This window comes from Megascapheus bottae, chromosome 14 (assembly GCF_031878675.1).
Source record: "Megascapheus bottae isolate mThoBot1 chromosome 14, mThoBot2.hap1, whole genome shotgun sequence".
Taxonomy (NCBI): domain Eukaryota; kingdom Metazoa; phylum Chordata; class Mammalia; order Rodentia; family Geomyidae; genus Megascapheus; species Megascapheus bottae.
In genome coordinates this window covers 7,718,341-7,741,852 of record NC_143522.1, presented here as the reverse complement: position 1 = coordinate 7,741,852, position 23,512 = coordinate 7,718,341, and the positions used below count along the sequence as shown (strand labels likewise).

The 23,512-nt window shown below is 40.5% G+C and overlaps 1 protein-coding gene across 2 annotated transcripts in view; it reads right to left on the bottom strand.

Moving 5' to 3' along the window:
- The window catches only part of Rad51b (RAD51 paralog B), a 494,664-nt gene that overhangs the window by 45,387 nt on the left and 425,765 nt on the right, over window positions 1–23,512 (bottom strand). For both annotated transcript variants that reach the window (XM_090344342.1, XM_090344343.1), the window contains exon 9: window positions 5,383–5,486. In XM_090344342.1, coding sequence (XP_090200468.1) covers window positions 5,383–5,486 — 104 coding nt within the window. The remainder of the gene's footprint in view (window positions 1–5,382; window positions 5,487–23,512) is intronic.

Sequence of the window (23,512 nt, the reverse complement as noted above, 5' to 3'; positions counted from 1 at the left end):
GATCTGGAACCATTTCACCAAAGAAGAGGAATGCATGTGCAAGTCAGGGCAACTATTAACTATGTCTGATCTCTCTTTGGAGAAATCTAAGTGTAGAGAGATACACAATTTTGACTTTAGTCATGTAAAACATCATCCTCGCGTCTTTTGTTGAGTGAATATGGATTATTGTCTGTTGCAAATCTACTTTAGGGCTTACACAGGAAAACACTTTAGTATCTTTTCTTCAGTTATTTAGTCCTCTGTGAAGTCTTCTCAACCACAGAGAAATTAAGATGGTAGATAATGGTCATAAAAACTTATGCCTTTCCCCCAAATCCTAAAAGCTACTGGAGAAGCCAACCGGCCTCCGGCCTTAATCTATGCCTAGGACTCTAACTGGTTCAAAGGAATTCAAAGGAATCTCCAGTAGGATTCTTGGGAGAGCCTGTCTCCCTGTCTCTCACAGGTCCTAGCAGATTGGTTCTCAAAAAAAAAGTATTCTTATATTCTGAAATTTTTTTAATAGTGCTTTCACAGAGCTATCTGCTTATAATTGCCAATGTATGGTACTAACTTATTGAACCAAAAATGACTAATGTTTTTAAGGAATTATTAAACTATAAATTCTTATGGGAAAGAATGATTTGAAATCAGCAATATGTTCTTCCTCAAGGTTGGATTCATGAATAGATTTTTAAAATGTGGGTTTTTTTTTTCTCTTTCAAAATACTTGTATTGAGTGTGTGTCAAGTGTCCTTATCTCTGAGGTAACACGATAAATTCAGTCACAGGCCTTAAGGGACTCCTAATTCAGGACTTACGAATTCAAGAAGAGGGTGAATGCCAGGTACTGTGTGACCCAGAGAGAACAGGGGCATAGTAAGTCTGGATGCCAAGAGAATTTTCACTGCCATGATATTTGAGTCTTTGAAAATACACAGTGGATGCTGAGAGAAGAATTCTATCGGGGGAAAGAAGTCAGAGTATAACCAAGGTACAAAGCAACTTGAGGGCTTTTCAAAAAGCCTGAGGATTCAAATGAGGGTCTTGGCTGTGAGTCATCACATTGGTGCTGTCAACAATTTCCTAGCTCATCTCTACTGAGGAGGCAACTTCAGGGTGCTTCCTCAGTATAAGATGGAAATATTATTATAAAGTCTATTTAAATAAACCTCCTATGCAAAAAGTCATCCCTTTCGACTTTGTTGAAATAAGAGAGTCATAATATTTATTTCGTGAAGAGGGTGTGAGGCTTATTCAGGATTAATTTACTTCATTACTCCTTCTTAGGGTACACTGAAATTTATATAATCCCATATGTAGTTTGTAGGAACTTATAGGGGAATATTCTGAATGTTCCATTAGATTTTTGTATCATCTTCAAGTGCAGTCACCTGCCCTCCAGCTTGTCCAGTCATCATTACAAGACATCGGGTGCTGCAAGGGCCGCCCAAGTGCAGGCCTCAGCCAATCCACTCTAGGTGATGCCTCTTTAATCGTTCCAGAACCTTCTTCTCCTCTTAATAATTCATGACATTCTTACAGCACATATTATCCATAGGTTTATGTTTCCCCAAGGAGCAATGGACAACTAGAGATGTTCAGCTAGCTTTCCTTGTTCTTTGGCTCTGGTGTCTTACACAACAATTAGCAGGCAAGGGGAAATTAAATAAAGCTTCACCGACTGAGAGCAGGAACTCTGCTCTAGTCACAAAGAAAAACCCAGCCTGTACCTTTCTTTAGAGGATGCTTTTTATCTGTGCTGTGCATAGATGCCAGTGCTTCCCCTTTCAAACTAACTTAATGCCATATATCGCTCAGAGAGGTTCTCCACCTTGGCCACACATTACAGCCATTTGGGTAAAGTTTATAAATGACAACACACTGATACCTATTCCAATTCTCCCAGAGCTAGCAAAAATGTTAATTGCCCATAGTGTGTGTATGTGTGTGTGTATGGGGGTGGGGGGAATCCTAGGTTCTGGTAGTTTTAAATGCTCCTGTGCTGAATCTGTAACTTAGCTGGGTGTGGGTTACCCAGATTTTATACTTAAAGAGGTCCCCAGCTTCTCCTGGAAAGACTCAACATGCTCTAATGATTTCACTTTTCTTTGTATTCAGCAGCTACTGCAGTGTTAACCATTCATTAGATAATAAATCAAATGCCTTCTTGGGACAGTACATCAATATTGATTAGTTTAGCTCCCAAGTTACAGTTTGATTACACACACACACACACACACACACACACACACACACACACTCCTCCTTAGGGCAGGAATGGTGTCTAATTCTTCCTGGCATTCAAAAGACATGCACATAGCAGATCAGACATGTTGTGATATCTTAAAACAATGCCAACAACAATGCTAGTAGGGGCCATTGTAACTCTACTGTGAGGACATGTCTTTGGGAAGAAGAAAAATGTTGCAGAAAGGGTGGGGTAGAAAAAAAAAAGCAAATAAAAGTCAAGTGGAAAAAAAGCTAAATTAGTCCAAGAGAAAATATTTCCCTGGTCCTTAAGAGGATTTGTTTTTTGTAAACATTGAAGCAGAATAAACAAGAGAATTAACTTGGCTTGTGCCTTGATAAGGAGATTTCTTTCTTAATTATGTAATTTTACAAAGTTTCCAAGGGTGTAAAGAAAATAATCAGACAGGGAGGATTCTTCCTCCGGGACAACGCCATTCAGCTCTAGGTTAATCAGCTTGAAGAGCTGCTCTATTGGACCTGACCCCCTTCCAGCTCTGTGATCCCAGACTAAGCCTTGCATTCAATAGCCCTGATGGAGAGCCCAGTGTTATAGAAACATAATCCTCTTTCCATAAACTTGATCCCTTAGTGTAATGACCTCTACATGCAAACTAAAAACAAAACAAAACAAAAAACCAAAAAGAAATCCAAGAAGCAAAAATCCCCTCAAAACAAACAAACAAAAAAACCCTCAAAACAAAACAACAAACTATGCCTGGCTGATATCTCAGAGATATAGAGGTATGATTAACCTGGAATAACCTGAACCTGATTTCCTACAGAGTGGTGTTATAAGAAAAGATAATTTGGTGCAATTACTTTAGAGTCAAGCCTTAAAGCCCCAAAGGCTTATCTTCCTATGGTTTCTATATTTTGCTGTGAACTATGATTACAGGAAGGACGCAGTGAATCACTACACATGCTCCCTGCTATGATGAGACTAGGTCATCTGATAGATACAATGTTTCCAGGATCGAACATTATCCTAATTTAACAAGTGGCCGTCCCAAACAGGGTTATTTAAGAATTAGATATATGTTCTTTTGCCTGTATTGGCCCATAACACATTGATTGTTCATTATTGTTTGAAAACATGGCTCAAAAGCATTTAAAATGGATCCTAATTGATTAGTGCAAGTTGTCCTTTGTAGATTAAGATAACACCACTGACCCATCTAATAGGATAGAAGCTAATAGACTGTCACTGATCCATCAACATTTGGGTCTTGGTTCTTGTGTCCAGTGGCCTACATTTGACCTTTTCTTCCAAGAACCACCGAAATCCTTTGGTCACCAAAGAGATATAAAATAATAGCATTTGTCCTATTAGCTACTTCCTCTTGGCACCGACAACATGGAAATGATTAGACATATTATTACAAGATGGAGAAAAATGTGGTTGTAACTTTACTTATAAACTCAAACTAGAAATTAGTAAAACTAGTATCAGGTGTCTTGAATCAATGATATCATATGTTGAGACGATATCACAAAATCAGTGTTGCTGTAAGAATGTCATCTAAAATATGAAACAGAGATAAGTCATCAGTTTTGAAGAAATGAGGTTAAGAATCTATGCAAGTGAATGAGTTGATACTGATTCACAAGAAATTTTGCTCTCTCTGGCAGGGTTTAGATAGGAGTGCCTGACACTCCTTAGTAATATTGCTGATAGCTGCGAAGTTTATTTATCACTATTTACCACCTAGGGTACGCCCCAAAGGCCATTAGGTTCTTCAGAAATGTTTTGAATATGTTTCACCAAATGGAGAAGAAGTGGACTCCATGCCTGAATCATCAAGGAAAAGCTATTACTAAAATAAGGAGCATGCCAGGGCCTGAAAACTCATGAACACTTCCCTGATGAAAACAAGCTGCTTTATCTTTTCAGACAAGGCTCACCCAATCACCAAGATGGAATGTTATTTACACAGTCCTAAGAAAACCAAAAAGAATCTTCTGGTCTTTAACCAGAGGTATTTGCAAAGTTATGTCTAGAACAGGCCATGGCTCCTGTCCGTTTTGGATGATTTCTGCCTCCTTGAAAAAGAGTCAATTAGCTAATGCAGGTAAAGGCAGTAACACCCACAAACACCCTGTCCTACCTCTTCCGGAAGGGACCACCTGCAGGATAGTTCATGTTTCTTTTATTAATTACCTGGATTTGCTGCTTATTGAGTAAGGCAGGCAAATCTGGCATCTAAATTCTGTCCCATTCAAAACATCAGAATATTCACCCTGACTCTTTCCTTCTCCTGCTTGTAGGATGAGATTACGATGTTGTGGGCATAGCAGAATGAAGTAGACAGGATATCAGGAAAAAGAATTTCCTTGATTGTCAGAAAGGTCAGATGGTGAGGTCTCTTTTTCTAGAATGGATAGAGAAGAATGGGGAGCAGAATCTCTTTTTGAGTGTGAGTGTGTGTGTGTATTTTCACTCAAGGCCAGTGTAGAAGTCGAAATAGATGTTCATCCTCTGGCATCCTTTCTCTTTTTTTTTTTTGCCAGTCCTGGGGCTTGGATTCAGGGATTGCGCACTGTTCTTGGGCTTTCCTCAAGGCTAGTGCTCTACCACTTGAGCTACAGCACCACTTCCAGCTTTTTCTATGTATGTGGTACTGAGGAATTGAATCCAGGGCTTCATGCATGTTAGGCAAGCATTCTACCAGTAGACCACACTCCCGGCTCTCTGGCATCATTTCTTTCAACCTCTCTCTCACTCAGTAAGGTGCTCAGAGTCTAGGGGACCATTGATTCACTTATCAAGATCTGTCTGGCTTAAGATTTTCAAAGCACATACATGCCAGGAAAGAACATGATCATTATTTAACTTATATACAAGTTATTTAGTCCTCAACAGATATTATCTAAGGAAAATGATCATTTAGGGAGAATTTGGTTTCCCATCATTTACAAATCTCAGTGAGGATGCTAATTCTCTGGGATCTATCCTTACATTGTCTTCCTGAGTGTGGCTAAATCTCCCACTTCATTATAGCTGCTGTCATGGAAAGCAGGATTTCTTTATGCTCTCCTGGCCAATGCTGGCCCTGGGAAGATAAGATGGTTGACACTTTCAGAAGATGCTCTGACTTTTAGGTTCATTTTGTGCCCTCCATAGTCTGAGAACACTGTCAGAGTACTCACCTGCTTTCTCTCTGAATCAAGGTACTGGAGAATCAGCCGAGTATTCACACTATGACTCCAGGTGTTTCCAAGGGCAGCCACCACACAGCTGGATCCAGAAGTGCCTGAAATAAGATAAAGCAAAGCCAGGTTTATGGGTGTCCCTTGCCTGTGATGGCATTTGATAGAAATAGTTGCCCAGACATTGCTCATTGCTCAGAGAGTACTCAGAGGCTTGATTTACCATCACAAAAGCTAATCAATTAGAGGATGAGGAGAGGGATTAGGGAATATGAGATCAAAACAAAAGCAAAAACAAAACCACAAGAAAAACCCAAACCAGCACTGGAGTTCCTTCAGCCACAGTGTCAGTCATCACCACTGGGCTATCAGTGACAGTTACGTGTCAACAAGAGTGTGCACCAGAAGGCAGCATCAGAGTCATTGCTAATAATGAACCATGTGCCTCCCCATCCCTGTGAAAAGGTACAAAGCCATTTTACCGAAAGTCATAGCTTAACAGATTTGTTAGAAGATTTTTAGTTTTGTAAAGATCTTAGTTCCATTTTCCATATCAATATAGAAAATATTGTGGTGCCTATATAAGTCATTTGCTCTCCACTTCCTGTATACACACAGAAAGTGAATCTGGAGGTTCTCAACATTTTACATCTAGTATAGCTCAGACAGCCCTATTCCAAGAGAAGCATTCCTTTACCTTCTAAGACTTTCCTATAAAGGGGAGGATCTGAAGCAAACTTCACCTTGTACTTCAGACATTCTCTTACATGTCAAAGCTTTAGTGGTCCATTTTGACATCACCAGAAAAGACAAGTCCTGTTTTTTATGCTTTTCTACCCCTGAGGAAAACCTTCCGGTTCTGCCACTGAGCAGTCAGGTCCCATTACCACAGCTAACACATTCTAAAGTCTCTTCCGAAGTGGACACAGGAAGCCAGGGATCCTGGCCTTAGGGAGGTGTTGAAGGGTATTTTATAACCTCATAACCCCTAGGTACCATCTCTATTAAATGAAGGTACTAAGGGCATAGAGACTGAAACCCACTGAATTAGCAAAACAACAACAACAACAACAACAACAACCAAAAAAACCCCAAAACATTTGTTTTTCATTTGTTGCCCCCACTGTGTCATCTGATTTGCATCACTTAATATGAAGTAGGAATGAGGTGACACATGCACATAGTCTTAAGCTACTGGACCTAAATGCTATAGTTGATAGGTGTCATTCAATGGTTCTTAGCCTGAGTTGGCAATATCCAACTGGGATTGAGACTGGTATCTAGAGATTAGTGACACTACTAAATAACTTATAATAGACAGGATAGGCCCCAAGACAAAAAAAAAAATTACTCAGCCCAAAATACAACAGTGCTAGACCCACCACACATATTTGTTCTGGTTTAAACAGATTCAGTAATTACCTAGATGGAAATAAATAATAGGGTGTCAGCAATTTGAGGACACCAGATAAAAGGGGAATTTAGCAATGGAAAGGGTAAAATTGGGGAGTAAACATGATTTATCCTACACATCAATCACAGCAAGCATCAATGGATGTAAAACCAAGTAATCTAAGCTGTGAAGATCTGATTATTCCATTCACCTCAGTTGTCTTCCAAGCCTGAGGATAAAATCTTAAATCCAAAATAATGTTTTCTGGGTACTTCTCTTCTGCTTCATGTTTCCCCTCTGGTCTCATCTTTCTGAGTCCTACCACTGAATTGCTTATGATGACCTCTTGACTTCTCTGTCCTCATCCTCCTTGACCTCTTGTCATCAGTTGATAAAGCTTCACCTTCTTGGCATCTCATCTCTCAGCTCTCCCTGTTTCTCTTTTTACCGTGGTGATTACTTCTTTCCCTTCTCTGCTTTTTTTCCCCTCCCTCTCTCTCTTAACTGTGGTAGATCCCAAGGAGTTGGATATGACCATTTTTTTCCTTTCTGATACCAAATGCCTTCAGTGGTCATGAAAATAATGTTCATATAAATATATACGAATGAAGAGCCAAATATTTGTCTATTAATGTGCAGAAATGTCTTAGTACCACAAAAATGTATTCTCTTCTATTTTGTGACATGTAGACTCTCTCGATTCACCTTTCACTTTTTACTTCTTGAGACACATTTACAGCAAAATACTTTCTGCTGTAGAAAAACTAACACTGCAAGAGAAACAACAACTCTATTTGCATTTTAAAGGACAGCATTAGTGAGATAATTCATACATCACCCAACTTATCCATTTATAGCATATACCTCAATGACTTTTTTACTATATTCACTATTTCCCAACAACCACTGCCATTCAGTTGGGATATTTCATCAGCCCTCAGGAAAGCCTATACCTGGCTATCAGCTATCAGTCTGGTATCCCATACCTTGTCCCAAGTCTAAGGCAATCATGAATCTACTTTATTCCTCTGTCACAACTTGCTTTTGAACTTGGAGTATGAGGGGGACAATGAGGACTAGTAGAGACTGGGGTGAATTGGCAAATTCATTCAGGATCTCAAGAGAGCAGCCTCTATTTAAACCTAGTTGCAGTTGTCATGTGGCAAAGTAAGTTTATAGTCAACCATATTTTTCATTTGGGTTAAAAGATAAGCCACGGATTGATATTTTCAAGAAACATCTCCTGGCTTGGCTTAATTTTTACCTTTGTAAATTTTAAAAACACACAAACACATTAGTGAGCCAGAGAGACCTCAATTCCTTCAAGTTAGCAATGTCTGCCCCATGGGGTGTTTGCTCACTGTTGGCAAGGATGCCACTTTCATGTAGGTAACTTCTGAGCTTTTGTCTCATTCTCTGACTGAGACATCTGTCCTTCATTCTCAACCACAAGACCTGTAAGCCTGGTATCATGATGTTTAGCATTGTAACTTTGGTATCTTCAAATCAAGCTTGTAGCTTTCCTTATAAATGTATTTTCCCTCCCCCTTTTTTTCTGTTTTGTTATAGTTGTTGATATTGTTTTGACTTCCAGTTAATCTAGTTTGAAACCTCAGTTCTACATTTATAATTCTTTCATAAACCTCAATTCTATTTTTATAATTCTTTTATACTTCCAATGAAATATGAAATCCTAGCTGGGCACTTGGCTTATACCTGTAATCAGGAGTTAAGTCAGGAGGCTGCCATCTGAGGATCTCAAGTTCAAAGTAAGTCATCCTGGACAGACAAATCTGAGAGATCTTCATTTCCAATTAACCAGCCAAATTTGGAAGTGGAAGTATGGCTCATGTGGCAGAGGAATCACTTAGAGCAAAACAGCCAGGTCAGAACAAGAAGCCCTGATTCAATCCTCAATACTAGCTTGGATCTACATGCGCGCGCGCACACACACACACACACACACACACACACACACACACACACACACACACACACAGAGAGAGATTATGAAAGCCTATTTATTTACCTATACAACACTATTCTCTACCCTACAATCCCTTTCCAACCTTAGGTCCATTTTAGTGTCCACCTATAGATGACTATTTGAGCTATATCACTGGCATTTTATCCTCTGTTTTACTACCTGATTAACTTCTTCAAGTAGATATTTAAACTTGCTAGATATCCTGCTGTGTACAATAAGCATGTTCAAAAACTTTCAATGGCTTTCAAGTACCTTCAAAGAATTCTAAATCCCTAAGATGGACATTTAAGGGCCTGTACTATTTCTCTCACTCCAATTCAGCCTTTGCTCCAATTTAATTACTTCTCCTATTCACCTGGAACATACCATATATCCATAAGTTCAGGTTTATCCAAGCCTTCAATGCCACTTCCCATGTGTCAACTTCTGTTATCATCACAAAAATATGTGGTGGCTCACGCTTGTAATCCTATCTACTCAAGAGACTGAGATCTGAGGATCATAGTTCAAAGCCAGCCCAGGCATGAAAGCCCATGAGAGTCTTTTCTCCAATTAACTACTAGAAAACCAGGAGTGGCACTGTGGCTCAAGGGTAGGGTGGTAGCCTTGAGCTGAAGAGCTCAGGGACAGTGCCCAGGCACAGAGGTCCAAGGCCCACGACTGAAAAAAAAATTGTGGTCCTCCTTTTATGTATTCATAGGATCTTATTTCATCCTATTATGGCATACTATTTATGCACTTTTCTTATCATCTTTAATGTATATTATGAAAGAGCTCAAACAATGTCCAATTTATGCCAGCATGCTGGAATCCTTTCACAGTCTGAGACACCAAGGATGCTTACATATACTGATTAAATGACTAAATCATAAATTATTTTCAACAAACTTTGGATCATGTTATATACTTATTTCAGCAACAGATTTACATTCTTAATTCTATCTTGTTTAAGATAAAATTAATAGGTTTACATTTTTGAAACAAACTCCAGAAGCCATTTGCTTACATGTCTGTCAAATGGCAGGACAGAACGAGGTTAAGCTTTAAAGTTTGCCAAGGAAAAGCTCATGTGAATAACTGGGAGTTACTAATTGCATAAGCACTCCATTTCTTTTTGTGTGTAATAAAACTGGAGTTTCCCAGGATACTAAGGAAGATACAAGATGATTTCAGAGATCACAGCCCTATTTGGACCAATAGCTTTAAAAAGAACTCTATGTCACTAACTCAGTGAGAACCCTTTTAAAAAGTTCTCATGTACTTGGCTGTTTTCTAAGGACTGATGAACCTGGGTTCCAGCTAAGGACCATAAGTACAGATAACCATAGAAAATCTTCCAGTGGAAGTTCTAGGAGAGCAAGTTTGAAGAAATGTATGTTTAGGAGGTTATATCAACACCAAGCCAGTGTAAGAGTAACTACTGCAAGGCCTTAAAAGTTAATGATGATATAAACAATGGTTGTTTTTTTTTTTTTTTTAAGTACCATATGCCAGGTACCATGTAAGCCCTTTAAATAGGCAGAGCTTACACACTGTTTGAGTTTCACATCTTAGTTCTACCTTTTTTGATCCTCACAAAAACCTATGAGGTGGGTAATGTAGTCAATTCTATTGACACACTGATGCTGTGAAAGATTAAGTCATTCCCATAAGATCACATGGCTGGTTAATGACAGAGCCAGGTTTTGAAACTAACCTAAGTGTTAACCACTACTTCAATTAGTCTTTTCCTAGGTGGTAGAGGTCTTTTGTCAAATATCTTTCCATTCTGCTAGCCTGGAAGGTAAGGGAGGGTGAGAGGAGAGGGTCAGGTCTAAGAAAGGGCTTGGAATACACAAAGACCCATCTCTGACAGGGAAGTATGCTGTGAGAATCTTATCACCAATCTGAACTCTGTATGTCCTTCAGGCTCCACACCCAGCTTCCTCTGTTCTGATGTACGGTGATAACCTAAGGTGATTGGTTTTCAGAAAGGGAACACATGCCCTGGTGTGGCACTTTATTTAAACCTCCCTCAACTGGCCCCGTGGCTGGATCCGTGAAAATCAAGTAGTCTGTTATGGACTCTCGCTGGTCAGAGGTTTAATGTCTGGTCTGGAAAGTGATATTATTTATTAGAGCCTTGAATATAGGAACACAATTGAAGGTGATTGTACTGGTATTAGCACTGGGATATGGGGAATCTGCCAGGTACTATAGTTTTGCCATCTTATTTTCAACCAGAAAACTCAGTGATCTCTGTCTTTTGGCTTTCTAGCATTCTTTTGTGAGGAATGTCACAAATGATTATTAATGCTGTTTATGGGAAATTTAAGGTTAGAGGAATTTGTTTACTGGTTTTTCAGAAACGATGATTTCCTGCCCAGTGACCTAATTGGTCAGGAAACAGATAAGTAAATCTTCTCTAGGTTTGTTTTAATCAGAGGTTCTACAAGTGGGGCATGTTCTTTTGCTTTTTTTTTTTTTTAAACAACTGTGACATTTAGAATTGCCAAGGCAGTATGACTCCATTATTTGGAATTTGGTAGATTCCAATACGAAATTTAAAAATTCAATAAAAGAACTGGGGTTTGAAAATATATTCATTATCAGGGATTATCATAGGATTGAACCTGTAGAAACATTTAGGTAAGCTAAAAGAGACCATGGGAATATTCATGTACCACTCTCTGACCTTCTTTTAGGTAAATCAAACTATGTTGTTCTCTTTCTCTGATTGCTTACCCAGCTGTAAAAAGTAAATAATAATCCTTGCCTCCAGGTAACCAAAGGTATTTGGTGACTTCTAGCTGGAGATACCTGATGTAGATAAATAATAGGAACCATGGTGACCAAACATTTCTCCTCCTTTCTAAGATGAAAAGAGCTTTAATCAGCAACTTCTCCATTTTTTATTCCATTCATTATTAGGCAAGATAGTCAAACTTAATAATGAAGTAGTTAAGACAATAGGATTCAGAATCTGGAATGTCTTTCATGACTACTATCTTTTTGATCCAATTCCTCACTCCTCTGGAATGGGAAAAAGACAAACTTCTTAGCTGAAAAGCAACTATCTCCTTGCTCTGTACACAGAGATGTAGCCCTGGAATCAGACTGGAGGAGGACAACCAGATTGTTATGTTAAAGTCCTGATTTCCAGAAAGGTAATGGGCCTCTGGTACCAAGCTGTGTCAGTATTCAGAAGAGGTGCCTATAATGAGAAAGCTCCTTCTCTGAAAACATTTAAATTTATGACTCCTCTGCTAGGCATTTCTGGGAGGTCAGATTGAATCTCTAAAGCATAACAGAAAAGTGTTTGCCCCTCGGTGGAAGGGTCAACTCTAAAAGAAGACTTTTCCATGTTGAAAAATAAAAATGAAAAACAAAACAAAATAAAACTAACCAATCAACTAACTAAACAAACAGCCAACCAACCAATCAAACAACAACAATAACAACAACAAAAAACCCCAAAGGAGTGGCTTCCAGAATAGGAACAGAAGGGAAGGGAAGAAAAAGCTCAAGGCTTTGGAGGACTGGATATCCTCAATATTTGATCCCTCCTGTAATTTAGATGAAAAGAAACTTACTGAGACCAGGAGGAAACTAAAAGAAGAAAAAAAGATGGGCTGGAGAAGGATAACAATACATGTGTTTTCAGGACTGACATAAATTTAGGGTAGGATAGTATGCCACCAGTGGAACTTTCAACAGGAGTCATGATGTCCTGTGATCAGCTGCTGGCTAAGAGGCTGGGCCCCCATCAAGGTCTATTTCTGTCTTGGCTGTGGGACAAGGAGAACAGTGTATAATGGTGGTATAGGCCACAGTAGTGACTTATGTATATCATCTCTCTGAGCCTCAGTTCCTTCATCTGTGACAGGAGGGGTTGTTTGAAATGACCTTAAAAAAAAAAATTTTACACCTGCACTAAAAATTCTTAAGTCTATAGTATTTAATGACAAAAAATATTTGCTTCATTCAAGACCTCAGCACCCCTCCCCCAGGCAATTTGAGAATGTAGTATTCAGTGCTATCTTTTAATGGCTGCTTTGTGAGGACCTATTTACACATGAAGACAGTGCAAACCTGTGGTCTTTTTTCCAATAGTGAAGTTCTGTTCAGATTAGGGATTTCTTAGTCTGTTCAACCTACTAAAATATTATGATGGGTAAAAATATATTGGCCGGTGGCCAAGACCCAGCAAACAGAACTTCATAATAATGAAGCTGAAAGAGGTGTCTGGAAGTTCAAATAGGGATTAGAATATTATCCACTACATTCATTTTCTCTTGTTTAAAACCAGGCCTCAGGAAGTTGCAGGGCCTAGTATTTTTTTTATTTTTATTTTTATTTTTTTGCGGGGAGGGGAGGCGGTGTTTTCATACATCTGAACTAGGAAATTAACTAAATATTGGTTACTTCCACTGTGTGTATGTGTGTGTGTGTGTGTGTGTGTTGAGGAGTAGATTCGCTTTCTTTCTAAATTTCCAAGTACTCCAAATTACCTGTCAGTAGTTCACACCTTTGTTCTACTCAATGCAGAAAGAATCTCAGCAACTAGAGTTGAAGGAGATAAATCTATTTTATGAAAGCGGGAGAGAGACTGGCTACAAAGGGGTATTTCAAGAACAAGGATTCAAGGTGACCTCCTGGGCCACAGGGCAGAGGTACCAAATAAAAGGGATAGGCTTAGGCATCCATTCTCCAGTAACACTGATTTCCTTGGGGAGTTGTAGTTCACTAACAGAACCTGTGAACCAGCTGTATTTAGTGTGCATGCTACTTCCTCAGGTCTCTAAAACTGACAATGGTCTGTAGGTCAAGTTCCAACGGAAGTGATATTTCTGATCATGCTCTATATATAGAGCACTGGAAAAAACCATCAGCTGCAGTAGCCCAGGGGCCACACGCTATTAAGTAACCACAGTATTTGTGCTACCATTTTAGATGGGAAAAAATATCTTGTGTTGTTTTATTTTTAAATAGTCTTCTGAGGTTCTCAAAATACTTTCGAGGCTATTAGTCTTTCAGATTTACAACGAAAGGATCTAAAGCATAAAATCATGTGACAACTGCCCCACCCGATACCATTGGTCCACTGAGGAAGACTGCAAGACTAAGGTAGCAGAAAATTTCAATTCCAATGTCTTTTGGCTAGAAGTGAATGAACAAATGTAGTCTTCTAGTTTTTGCTTGCATTACACAGCTAGGCTGATTCAAATCTCCCCATAAAACCTGTTACTGGGGAAAGTAAGATATGTGGAGCAGAAGACATAAAGGTGTGGCAATCAGCACGTTTGGAATGCAAGATTTAGAGGTAGATTAGTCCTCCACAGCAGAAAATGGAGCAAGAAGCAGGGCGAGCTAATCGCTAGGATAAAGGTTGGTATGCCTCAGCAAGAATCACTCAACTGGCTGGTGGGGGGTGGGGTGGGGGAATGCGCACAGCGGTTGTGGTGATAAAATAACTTTCCCAGAGTGGTAGAATACACATTCTGCACCATATCATTCAATGAGGAGGACATTTTTGAAATTGAAATGGGGATGTTTTAGTAATTATGTGGAGATAACAGATAGATTGAGGTTGTTCTAGAAAAGGCAAGATTTCTGGTCACCTTCTAGGGAGGCCATGAAGCAACTGTCCAGAATGAGGGTGAGGAAGCTTACTCTATTTGTAAAAGGTCAGGCTAGAAACCATCTTCAGCCAAATGCTCCTGAAGGGGTTGCTCTATCAGGTTCTCTCTGTGGTTGCAGGCACAATTACCAAAGGTCCTAAATAGCAGGCTTGAGAACAAAACTGTGCTAATATCTGAGGTCCTTGTTTCTGAGTAGGAAGAAGCCATCTCCTCCTACCAGAGCAACGCCCTGTATTTCCAGGAGGCCACATCTTCTCCAGTATTCCAGCTTTCCTCTTGTTATCTTCTGTTTAAGGATAAAAATCTTATATGGTAACCTGTACCCATTTCTCCTGAATCTCTGAATCAAACTTTTTAATTAAATTGAATTTACTAGTGGACACAGTGACTCAAACATGTAATCCGAACTACCTGGGAGGTAGAGATTGGGAAACTGTGGTTCAGTGTAAGCCTGGACCAAAAAACAAAACAAAAAAACAACGAGTTCATAAGATTCCATCTTGAGCAATGGCTGGGTACAGTGATAGACTCTTGTTATTTCAGCATTGTCGGGGGAAGCACAAATAGGAGGAGTATAAAACAGGCTAATTCAGGCATAACAACCCTATCTTGAAAATAACCAGTACAGTCAGGTGCTGATAGCTCATACCTTTAATCTTAGATCTCAAGAGGCTGACATCTAAGGATCATAGTTCAAAGCCAATGTAAGCAGGAAAGTCTGTGTGACTCTTATCTCCAAGTAACCACCAAAAAGCTGCAAATGGAGATGTGGCTCAAAGTAGCAAAGTGCCTTGCACAAAAGACCTCAGGGACAGTGGTGCTCCAGCCCTGAGCTCAATCCCTAGTATTAGCGCACACACACACACACACACACACACACACACACACACACACACACACACACACACAATAGCCAGAACAAAAAGGCCTGGCAGAATGGCTCAAGTGGTAGAGCATCTGCCTCGAAATTGGGAGGCCTTAATTTCAAATCCCAGTACAGAAATAACAACAAGAAGAAAAAAACCCAGTTCATTTATTGGAGAAAACATATCATTCTGGGGGTAAATCTTAGCAAAATAAAGCATTTAGAAAACAAACCTAAAGCAATCTAAGAAACTTTCTTTTTGAATTTCAACTTCATTCAAGCCAGGAAGATGTTTAAATGGAATATTATCCCATCACTCCTACATGAATTCTCTTAGCTTGCAGTGAAATCTTCAAATCATGCATTTCAGCTGTCTTGGCCTGAGCTTTGCTTTTCTGCTTCACTATGGCATCAGAGGTAGCAGATAGCAGGGTTGGACTCATGTATTGTACACATGCTCAGCAGCTCATTTTTTGACATGTTTCAGGGGACATTGGATGACACAGAAGGCAGCTGCTCAAGCTGATATTAGACTAACTATAGCCCTGATGGTTGGGAGAAAAATTACTCTCAGACATGTGCACGCAGCCCAACTGCCTTTGGAGAGCTTGGAAAGAGGGGGAAAAGGTATATCTTTTATCAGTTATTCTTTCTAGGAAGACTTACGCTATAATGAAGTAATATTTGGTAGTTTTATATATTGAGGATCTAGTCTGAACAATGAGAAAACTGGATGGACACCCATTCAGATGAAAAGCAAGAGGGCACAAAAATGATCATGTGGTTTGCCTTTGTGGTATTAGCTCACTAGTTCACAAGAAAAAGCCAGGTCAGTGGGCTGTTAGTGATATAAACTCAGACCTGGGTAAGCCTGTTAAGCAGCAAGTGCTACAGACAAAACAAATGCTGTTATTTATTAGGAATTAGGTTCTTGACAAAGAAATTTCTGTGAAGACATCAGTGGTGTAAAACTATTAGTGTGAAATGATGGTTTAACTAACCCTGGATTGCGTCTTGGAAAAACTTGCTATAACAACATTACTGGGACACCTGAGAGAGTCTGAATATTGTTTATATATTAGATTATAATATTGCATCTGTCCTAATCTCCTGGGTGAGATCATTGTATTATGATTATAAAAGGGAGCCTTGGGTACTGGTGAAATAATTCTGGAAGTATCAGAGGATGGAGAATCATGATATCTGTAACTTATTCTCAAATGGTTCTGAAAGGATAATATGTCAATAATATTGTAAAAGATAAAGTGATAACACAAATATTCAAATAAGATTAAACAAATGTGACCCAATATTAATAGCTGAGGCAAAACTACATGGGAAATTTACTGTACTTGTCTTGGAACTTTTCTGCAGGTTTGAATTCTCCTCATATCCCTTATCCCCTCAAAATTAGTGTGAAAAAGTAGGTTTGCCTACCATGGGAGATGATCTGAGTCACTGAAGTAAGATTAGGAGATAGGATTCAATCTTAATGTGTTTTGCATAACAAAATCACCTGGTTAGCTTCTTAAACTGCTGAATTCTGAGCTCTGTCTCAAACCTAATGCATTAGCCTCTTCAGAGGTGCTGTTCAAGGATCTCTACACTTGGAAAAAATCTCTCTCAGTTGGTTATTATATACATTAAAGTTTCAAAACCAATGAACAAATTAAGGAAAAGCACATAGGCTAGGAATTGTCCATTTTGCTTGCAATATTTGACTTTTCACTCTTGACAGAACATGTATATACATCACAAATGCACTTGCATTAGAAAATCTCCCCTAGTTATTTTGTGTTATGCTTCCTTCTCATCTAGGAGACATCTTTCCAGAGAATGCCCTTTGCCCTAGTGTTTAAGACTCCTATTTGCTGACTTTATCTTCTACTCTACTTCCCAAGAGGAATAGACTGGAGAGATGGAAGAGCTCTTTACAATGGCCATAATTCATCTGGCTACAGCTGTTATCAGAGGAGCCAACCAAACCACTCATTCAGAAGGCTTGATGGAGGAGGGATGGTTGACAGCCTGGGTCATGAAACAGGCCAGGGCTAGTGTCCTGCCAGATTGTCACTTAGGGACCCTCATTAAAGTCCCTCCTCAGTCATGCTTCTTGACCTGCAGTTCTTCAAGACACCACACATGACTCAGTTTTCAGAGGTGTAGGCTCCCCTTGTCTCCACAGAGCCACAGAAACAGTCACTCAGAGAGTCAGAATCAAGGGGGACAAGAGACAGATGCCCTGAGGTGCTTTGAAAACTCTGGGGATATAAGTACAGCTGATGTGTTTCTTCTCTTTGATCCTGAGATATGAGAAAAATCATTGCTCCCTGTTTAGTAGACAGACCTGACCACTAAAAAACCCAGCTCACTAGAGGCAGAGCTGGGCCCTAAGCCCAGGCCTTCCAATCCTTTCCGCTGTCCCAGCTGCCTCCCTTCTGGCATCTGAGAGTACATCCTTGTGGAGAATGCTTTTAATTATCACCTTGCTCAAGTGTGAAGATTTATTATTATGCTTTCCTCCCACTCATTCAATTGCCCCTTTGGGAAGTAGAAGGATCATGATAGCAATCAGGACATATTCTTGAGTGGGAGGGAATGGAATGCTGGCACCCATAGGCCTGCTGCCCCTAAAACCTCTAAGAAGGGGAGGGGCAAAGGGTAGAATGGTGAAGAGTTTTGTGGAGTCCATGCTAGTATCTTGACTTCCTGAAGTTAATTTTTGTTCCTTTTATTTTGTTATTGTGCCAGTCCTGGGCTTGAACTCAGAGCCTGGGTGCTGTCCCTAAGCTTTTTATGCACAAAGCTAGCACTCTAAGACTTGAGCCACAACTCCATTTCTGACATTTTGGTAGTTAATTGGAGATAAGCGTCTCACAGATTTTCCTGCCTGGGCTGCTTTGAACCTTGATTTTCAGATCTCAGCCTCCTGAGTAGCTAGGATGATAGGCATGAGGCATATTATCTGACGTTGACTCCCTGAGTTTCAGATGAGAACCCAAAGGGCTTTCATTTTCCACACAGGGCAGATTCACATTGGTTGCCCACTTCCCACAGTGTGGCCTGAGTTTCTTCAGCATCTAGAAGTGGGCTTCTATAGTTCAGACTAGGAGAACCTGATGTTCTTTCTCTGTGTCTCTGTGTCTGCCTGTCTGCCTGTCTCTGTCTCTCTCTGTCTCTCTATGTCTCTCTCTGGCAGTGAGGAGAATGTATACAAGGGATCACATTCATGGGAGATATCCTCATGGCCACTATGGCAACACAAACACATGGCACATAATAAAGTGGAGTTGCAGAAGAGAAGAAGACTCCGTTTGTGACAGGCATTCACAGTGAGCCCCAGATCACAATTACATGACCTTGCTTTAACATCCTGAAGTACCCTTGACAGTGTGTCCCAACCCATGAAGACAGTGGAGCAGTGTTAGGCAGCCGACTCATGAAGGGAACTGAAGAATAAGATGTGCTGACACTAGCTGAGCTATTTTAACTGATGTAACTAGGTTCAGTGGGCCGTCGACACATCTGCAAAATATGAATTCCAAGCAATACAATTTCCTTCTTCTTTGACTGTCTGTCTAGAAATGGACTAGAACTGTGGGGTTTACCAAAAATGGGTATGCAGCACCTGCAGAATTAGGAAAACCTCCAGCTATGTAACACATCCTACCACCCAGACATCAGTTGACACAGACATAACAGAAGACTTCATAAGGGAACATCTGGGATAGCCAGCATGTTTCAGGTGCTCGGCCGAACATCTCACATTATCTCTAGGACACAGGCATCAGCTTCATACCAGTTTTTGAGGGAAAGAAGATGAGATTCAAAGAAGATGATTTTTCCAAGGTCACTTGGCAAGTAGATTTGAACAGTGGCCAGGATTTGAACTTTACTGTCCTTTACCATCAGACCAGTTATTTATTCTTCCATTGCCTCTCATAACCATTGAGGAAGCATTACCAAGATGACCATTTAGCTCTCTCTCTCTAAAAGGAAAAGATTCCTCATCCCCTCCCACAATTTTCTAGACTCCACTTGTTTTTCTTTCCTCATCAAATTGCAAACTCTAATTTCTTATTCAGAAACATTTCTGCCTTACTAAAAACAAAAAGCATATTTTAATAATGTCTCTCCCTCTTTGGGGGATACTCTTAGTCATATGATAGCTTTCAAGAAACTGAAACTGAAGAAAAATAAATCTCCAGGTTTTTTCCAACTGAAAATATGTAAAATCATCTCAGTTGCCAAAATCATGATTGGCTATCTTTCTGATTATATAGTCCACACATTTGGTTTACTTTCTTTGCCTGAAGTGCATGATTATGTATCTTTTTATATCATAGGGTCTTTCTACATTTTATGACATTTCTAAGTTGTAAGAATTTCTAACTTAAGCATAATTTCAATTCCACCAATAATTACATGATTTTTTTTAGTGTTAACCCTACAGTGGAAAAAAAAAAAAGGAGAGCCAGGTGCCAGTGGGGCATGCCTATAATTCTTATTACATAGAAGGTTGAGAGCTAAGGACCCTGAGCCAAAGCCAGTCCAGGCAGAAAATTCTATGAGCATGTTATCTCCAATTAACCAAAAGTTGGAAGTGGAGTTGTGGCTCAGGTTGGACAGCACCAGCTTTGAGTGGAAAAAGCTCAAAGAATGTGAGCCCAGGCCCTGAGTTCAAGCTCTAATACAGGCATAAACAAAGAAACAAACAAATGGCAGAAATGTCCCCAGAAATCCAATTAGCCCATGTCTTATACCTGTACTGTGCTTGTGGAATTAGGAAAAGGGGCAGTAATCATAGTTGCAGGCATCTACTGTGTGCTAGAAACGCTATTACTAAGTGCTTACATAATAATCAGCATAATAAAACACTTCTAGTCATCTTGACAGAGATATGAAGTAGATGCTATTATTGCTCCCATTTTACTGCCATGTGAATAACTAGCAAGTGGTAGAGCTATGATTCAGACCCCTGCAGTCTGGCTCCCAGGCCTGTTCACCAGCCTTTCTCATGAGTCTACAAGCAGCCAGGACTGAAATCTTTGCCCTGCATACTTTTCATGTCAGCAGTGGAGTAAGATCCCAATAGTGGATCATTATCACATCCTTAATCAAGGATGGTCAATAAAGTTTTCATTACCATAGTTTCATCACATTTATGAACTCAAATTATTGTACAAACAAGTTAAACGTTTTATGAACTAAAAGATTCTATCATCATTGTTGCTTTGGCAAAGTGATATCCCAAAGGTCAGTGGTGAGAACGGGAACAAATACCCCTCAAGTCGGAGCTTCTGTGTCACTTCAGGGGCCCTGTGAACTAGGAGTGCCTGAATCTGGACAACTCTGTAGATGTTGATGCCTTTGTTCAAGTGACAACCTCTGTAACAGCCCTTCGTTCTAAATTAAAAGCACAACAACAATGTAGCAGCAACATCAGAGTAATAATAAAATAAATAGCTGAAAGACCCTGAGAGTGTAAAATTTGTCTTAAGCTGATCATCAAAGGCAGGCAAGGGGGATTTCTTCTCTATGGAGGCAAGTGCTTGCCAGCAGGAGCCTAAACTCATTATGTTTCTGTATTTTCTTTTCTCTTGACTGGAAAGTGTTTGAAAGGCTTCCCCTTCCTATGTCTCTTAAAAGAATACCCTACAACAAGCAAACTTTACAAGTAGCAAGCCTTCATTTTCCAAAAAGATTTGTAAATAAAAACTCCCATAGTGGTTGCAAAACTATTTTGTCTAGAAAGGGAAGTTTTATCTTGGGTGAGACTAATTTCACAGGACTGGAAAAGGAGAGACAAGAGAGGAGAAAGGGTAGCGGTACAGAAGAGGGGAGGTGGGAGAGGAGGGGATAAAGAGGAAGAATCGCTGGCTTTAAATAGCAACATTGTCCACAGAGGTGAAAGGGAACAGATGGCCGTGGAGAATGTGGCCCTCAAAGCCCTATAGAAAGGGGTGATGCTGACAGATCTTGCTGTTTCCCATTGATGCCCGGATGTTCTGAGGTGGGGAGCTGAGACATGTGCCGGGACAGACCTCTGTTCTCAGTGGTTCACAGGGACACAGACACTGAAGCTCACTGAGGAAAGGAGCAAGCAAAGTAGGGAAGAGCAGCTGTGGCTTCAGGGGCAAAGCACACACAGTAGGTACTATGGGCATCCATTGATTTATCTCAGCCTGGGCAGCTCTAGGCTTTTGCCCTGGCAGAGATGGAGGAAAAGGACAAGAGCCAGAGTTAAACTCTTGGCATCTTGCCCCAAGGAACCCACTGGCAAAGATGTGTCTGGGGTAAAATACATACCCCTTGGAAGTGGGAAATGAAGAAAGATCAAAAGTGCTTTTAGACAATGGTACCATTTAAACTACAACCAACAAGAAATCTAATATTTGTATTGTTTGTTTGTTGGTGTCAGTCTTGGGGTTTGAACTCATAGCTTAGGCACTGTTCCTAAGCTTTTTTGCCTAAGACACGTGCTCTACCCTTTGAACCATAGATCCACTTCTGGCTCTGTGTGTGTGTGTGTGTGTGTGTGTGTGTGTGTGTGTGCGTGCGCGCGCGCGCGCGCGTGCACATGGGTGTGTTTATTTGGACATAAGAGTCTCACAGATTCTCCTGCCCAGGCTGGCTTTGAACCTTGATCCTCAGATTTCAACCTCTCAAGTAACTAAGATTACAGACATGAGCCATCATTAAGTTGGGTTTGAGAAAGATCAAGCTCAATCTTATATTATGAACTCTCAGGGCAGAGAGGAAATGGACTGAGGGAAATTCAATCATGAGTTGGTAACTGATTCAGGAAAGAACCTGGGGTGAATTTCAGAGGTCAGCTGGTCCCCAAAGCCATGCAGGTATGGGAGGATGGAATGGAGGAGGAGCTGAGATGTGCTCATATGTTGACTGTGCTGTAATGAGGACAGGATGCCCACTCCTGTAGCTACACCACATTGGAAGATCATCACTGGAGACTTACAAGTCATTCCAGAAAGCCCTGGCTGGATGATGCACAGGTCCTAGTAGTAGAATGCCGGGCCTCCTGAGCAGACAAAACCTGGAGAATGATGATGGGTGGCAGGGAGATAGGGTTTACAGAAGCAATGATTACAAAGAGGCTCATAAACTTCAGGGGACAAAGATGCAATCAGTGCAATTTCCTTAATATAACTTTGATCAGGAAAATGATCCTTCTCCATGCCCTCCTGACCCCTCTCTATGTCCTCAGGAGATTGATGGGAAATTCAGCTCTATTCCTGCCCCTCCACTAAGACAGAATCACATTTTTCCTATTCCTTGTCTAAGCAACCCTGAGAACTTCACAAGTTCAAAACATTTCCCTGGGTCTGTTTTTCCTCTCTTCTCCCCTGTCCCTGAAAATGACAGTGACCTAAACCAAGTCTGGGTTTCTGTGTCAGATGCCAGAAATGTCTCTCATCTGATCTTCTGTAGGAGAAAAGAGCATTCACAGAAGGCTCTGAATACATTTAGTGACCTGGCAAGTTCGCTTTACCTGGGACCAGGCCTCTTCTTTAACTGAGACAAGGGTGCCACCATGAAATTCCACATGTTGCACTGTCTATACATCTGAGTTGCTGAGAAAATTCCCATGGAATGACATAATCAAAAAGAAGAACCATGACGCCTATAATCCTAGCTACTCAGGAGGCTGAGATCTGAGGATCATGGTTCAAAGCCAGTCCAGACACTAAAGTCCATGAGACTCTCATCTCTAATTAACCACTAGACAACTGGAAGTGGTGCTGTGGCTCAAGGGGTAGGGTAGTAGCCTTGATCTGAAGAGCTCAGGGATAGCGACCAGGCCCAGAGTTCACTGGCCCCATCACTGATGCCCCTCACTACCCCCCCAAGAAGAAGAAGGAGGAGGAGGAGGAGGAGGAGGAGGAGAAGAAGAAGAAGAAGAAGAAGGAGAAGAAGAAGAAGAAGAAGAAGAAGAAGAAGAAGAAGAAGAAGAAGAAGAAGAAGAAGAAGAGGAGGCAGCAGCAGCAGCAGCAGCATGATAAATACTTCACTTTTACTTCCCTGTGTTGCTCCCCAGGCCCTGCAGACACCGAAGATCCTACTAATCAACTTTATAAGCAGCCGCCAGGGCTGAGCATAGAAATTACTTTGTGTAGCTCCTAAGTGAAATCCCTCCCCTGCCCCGGGGTGGGGGGGGGTGGGCAAGGATAGAAGATGCCCAAGGCTTTAACAATCACAACACAACACAGCTTCAGTAGAAGAATAGAAGACAAGCACACTTT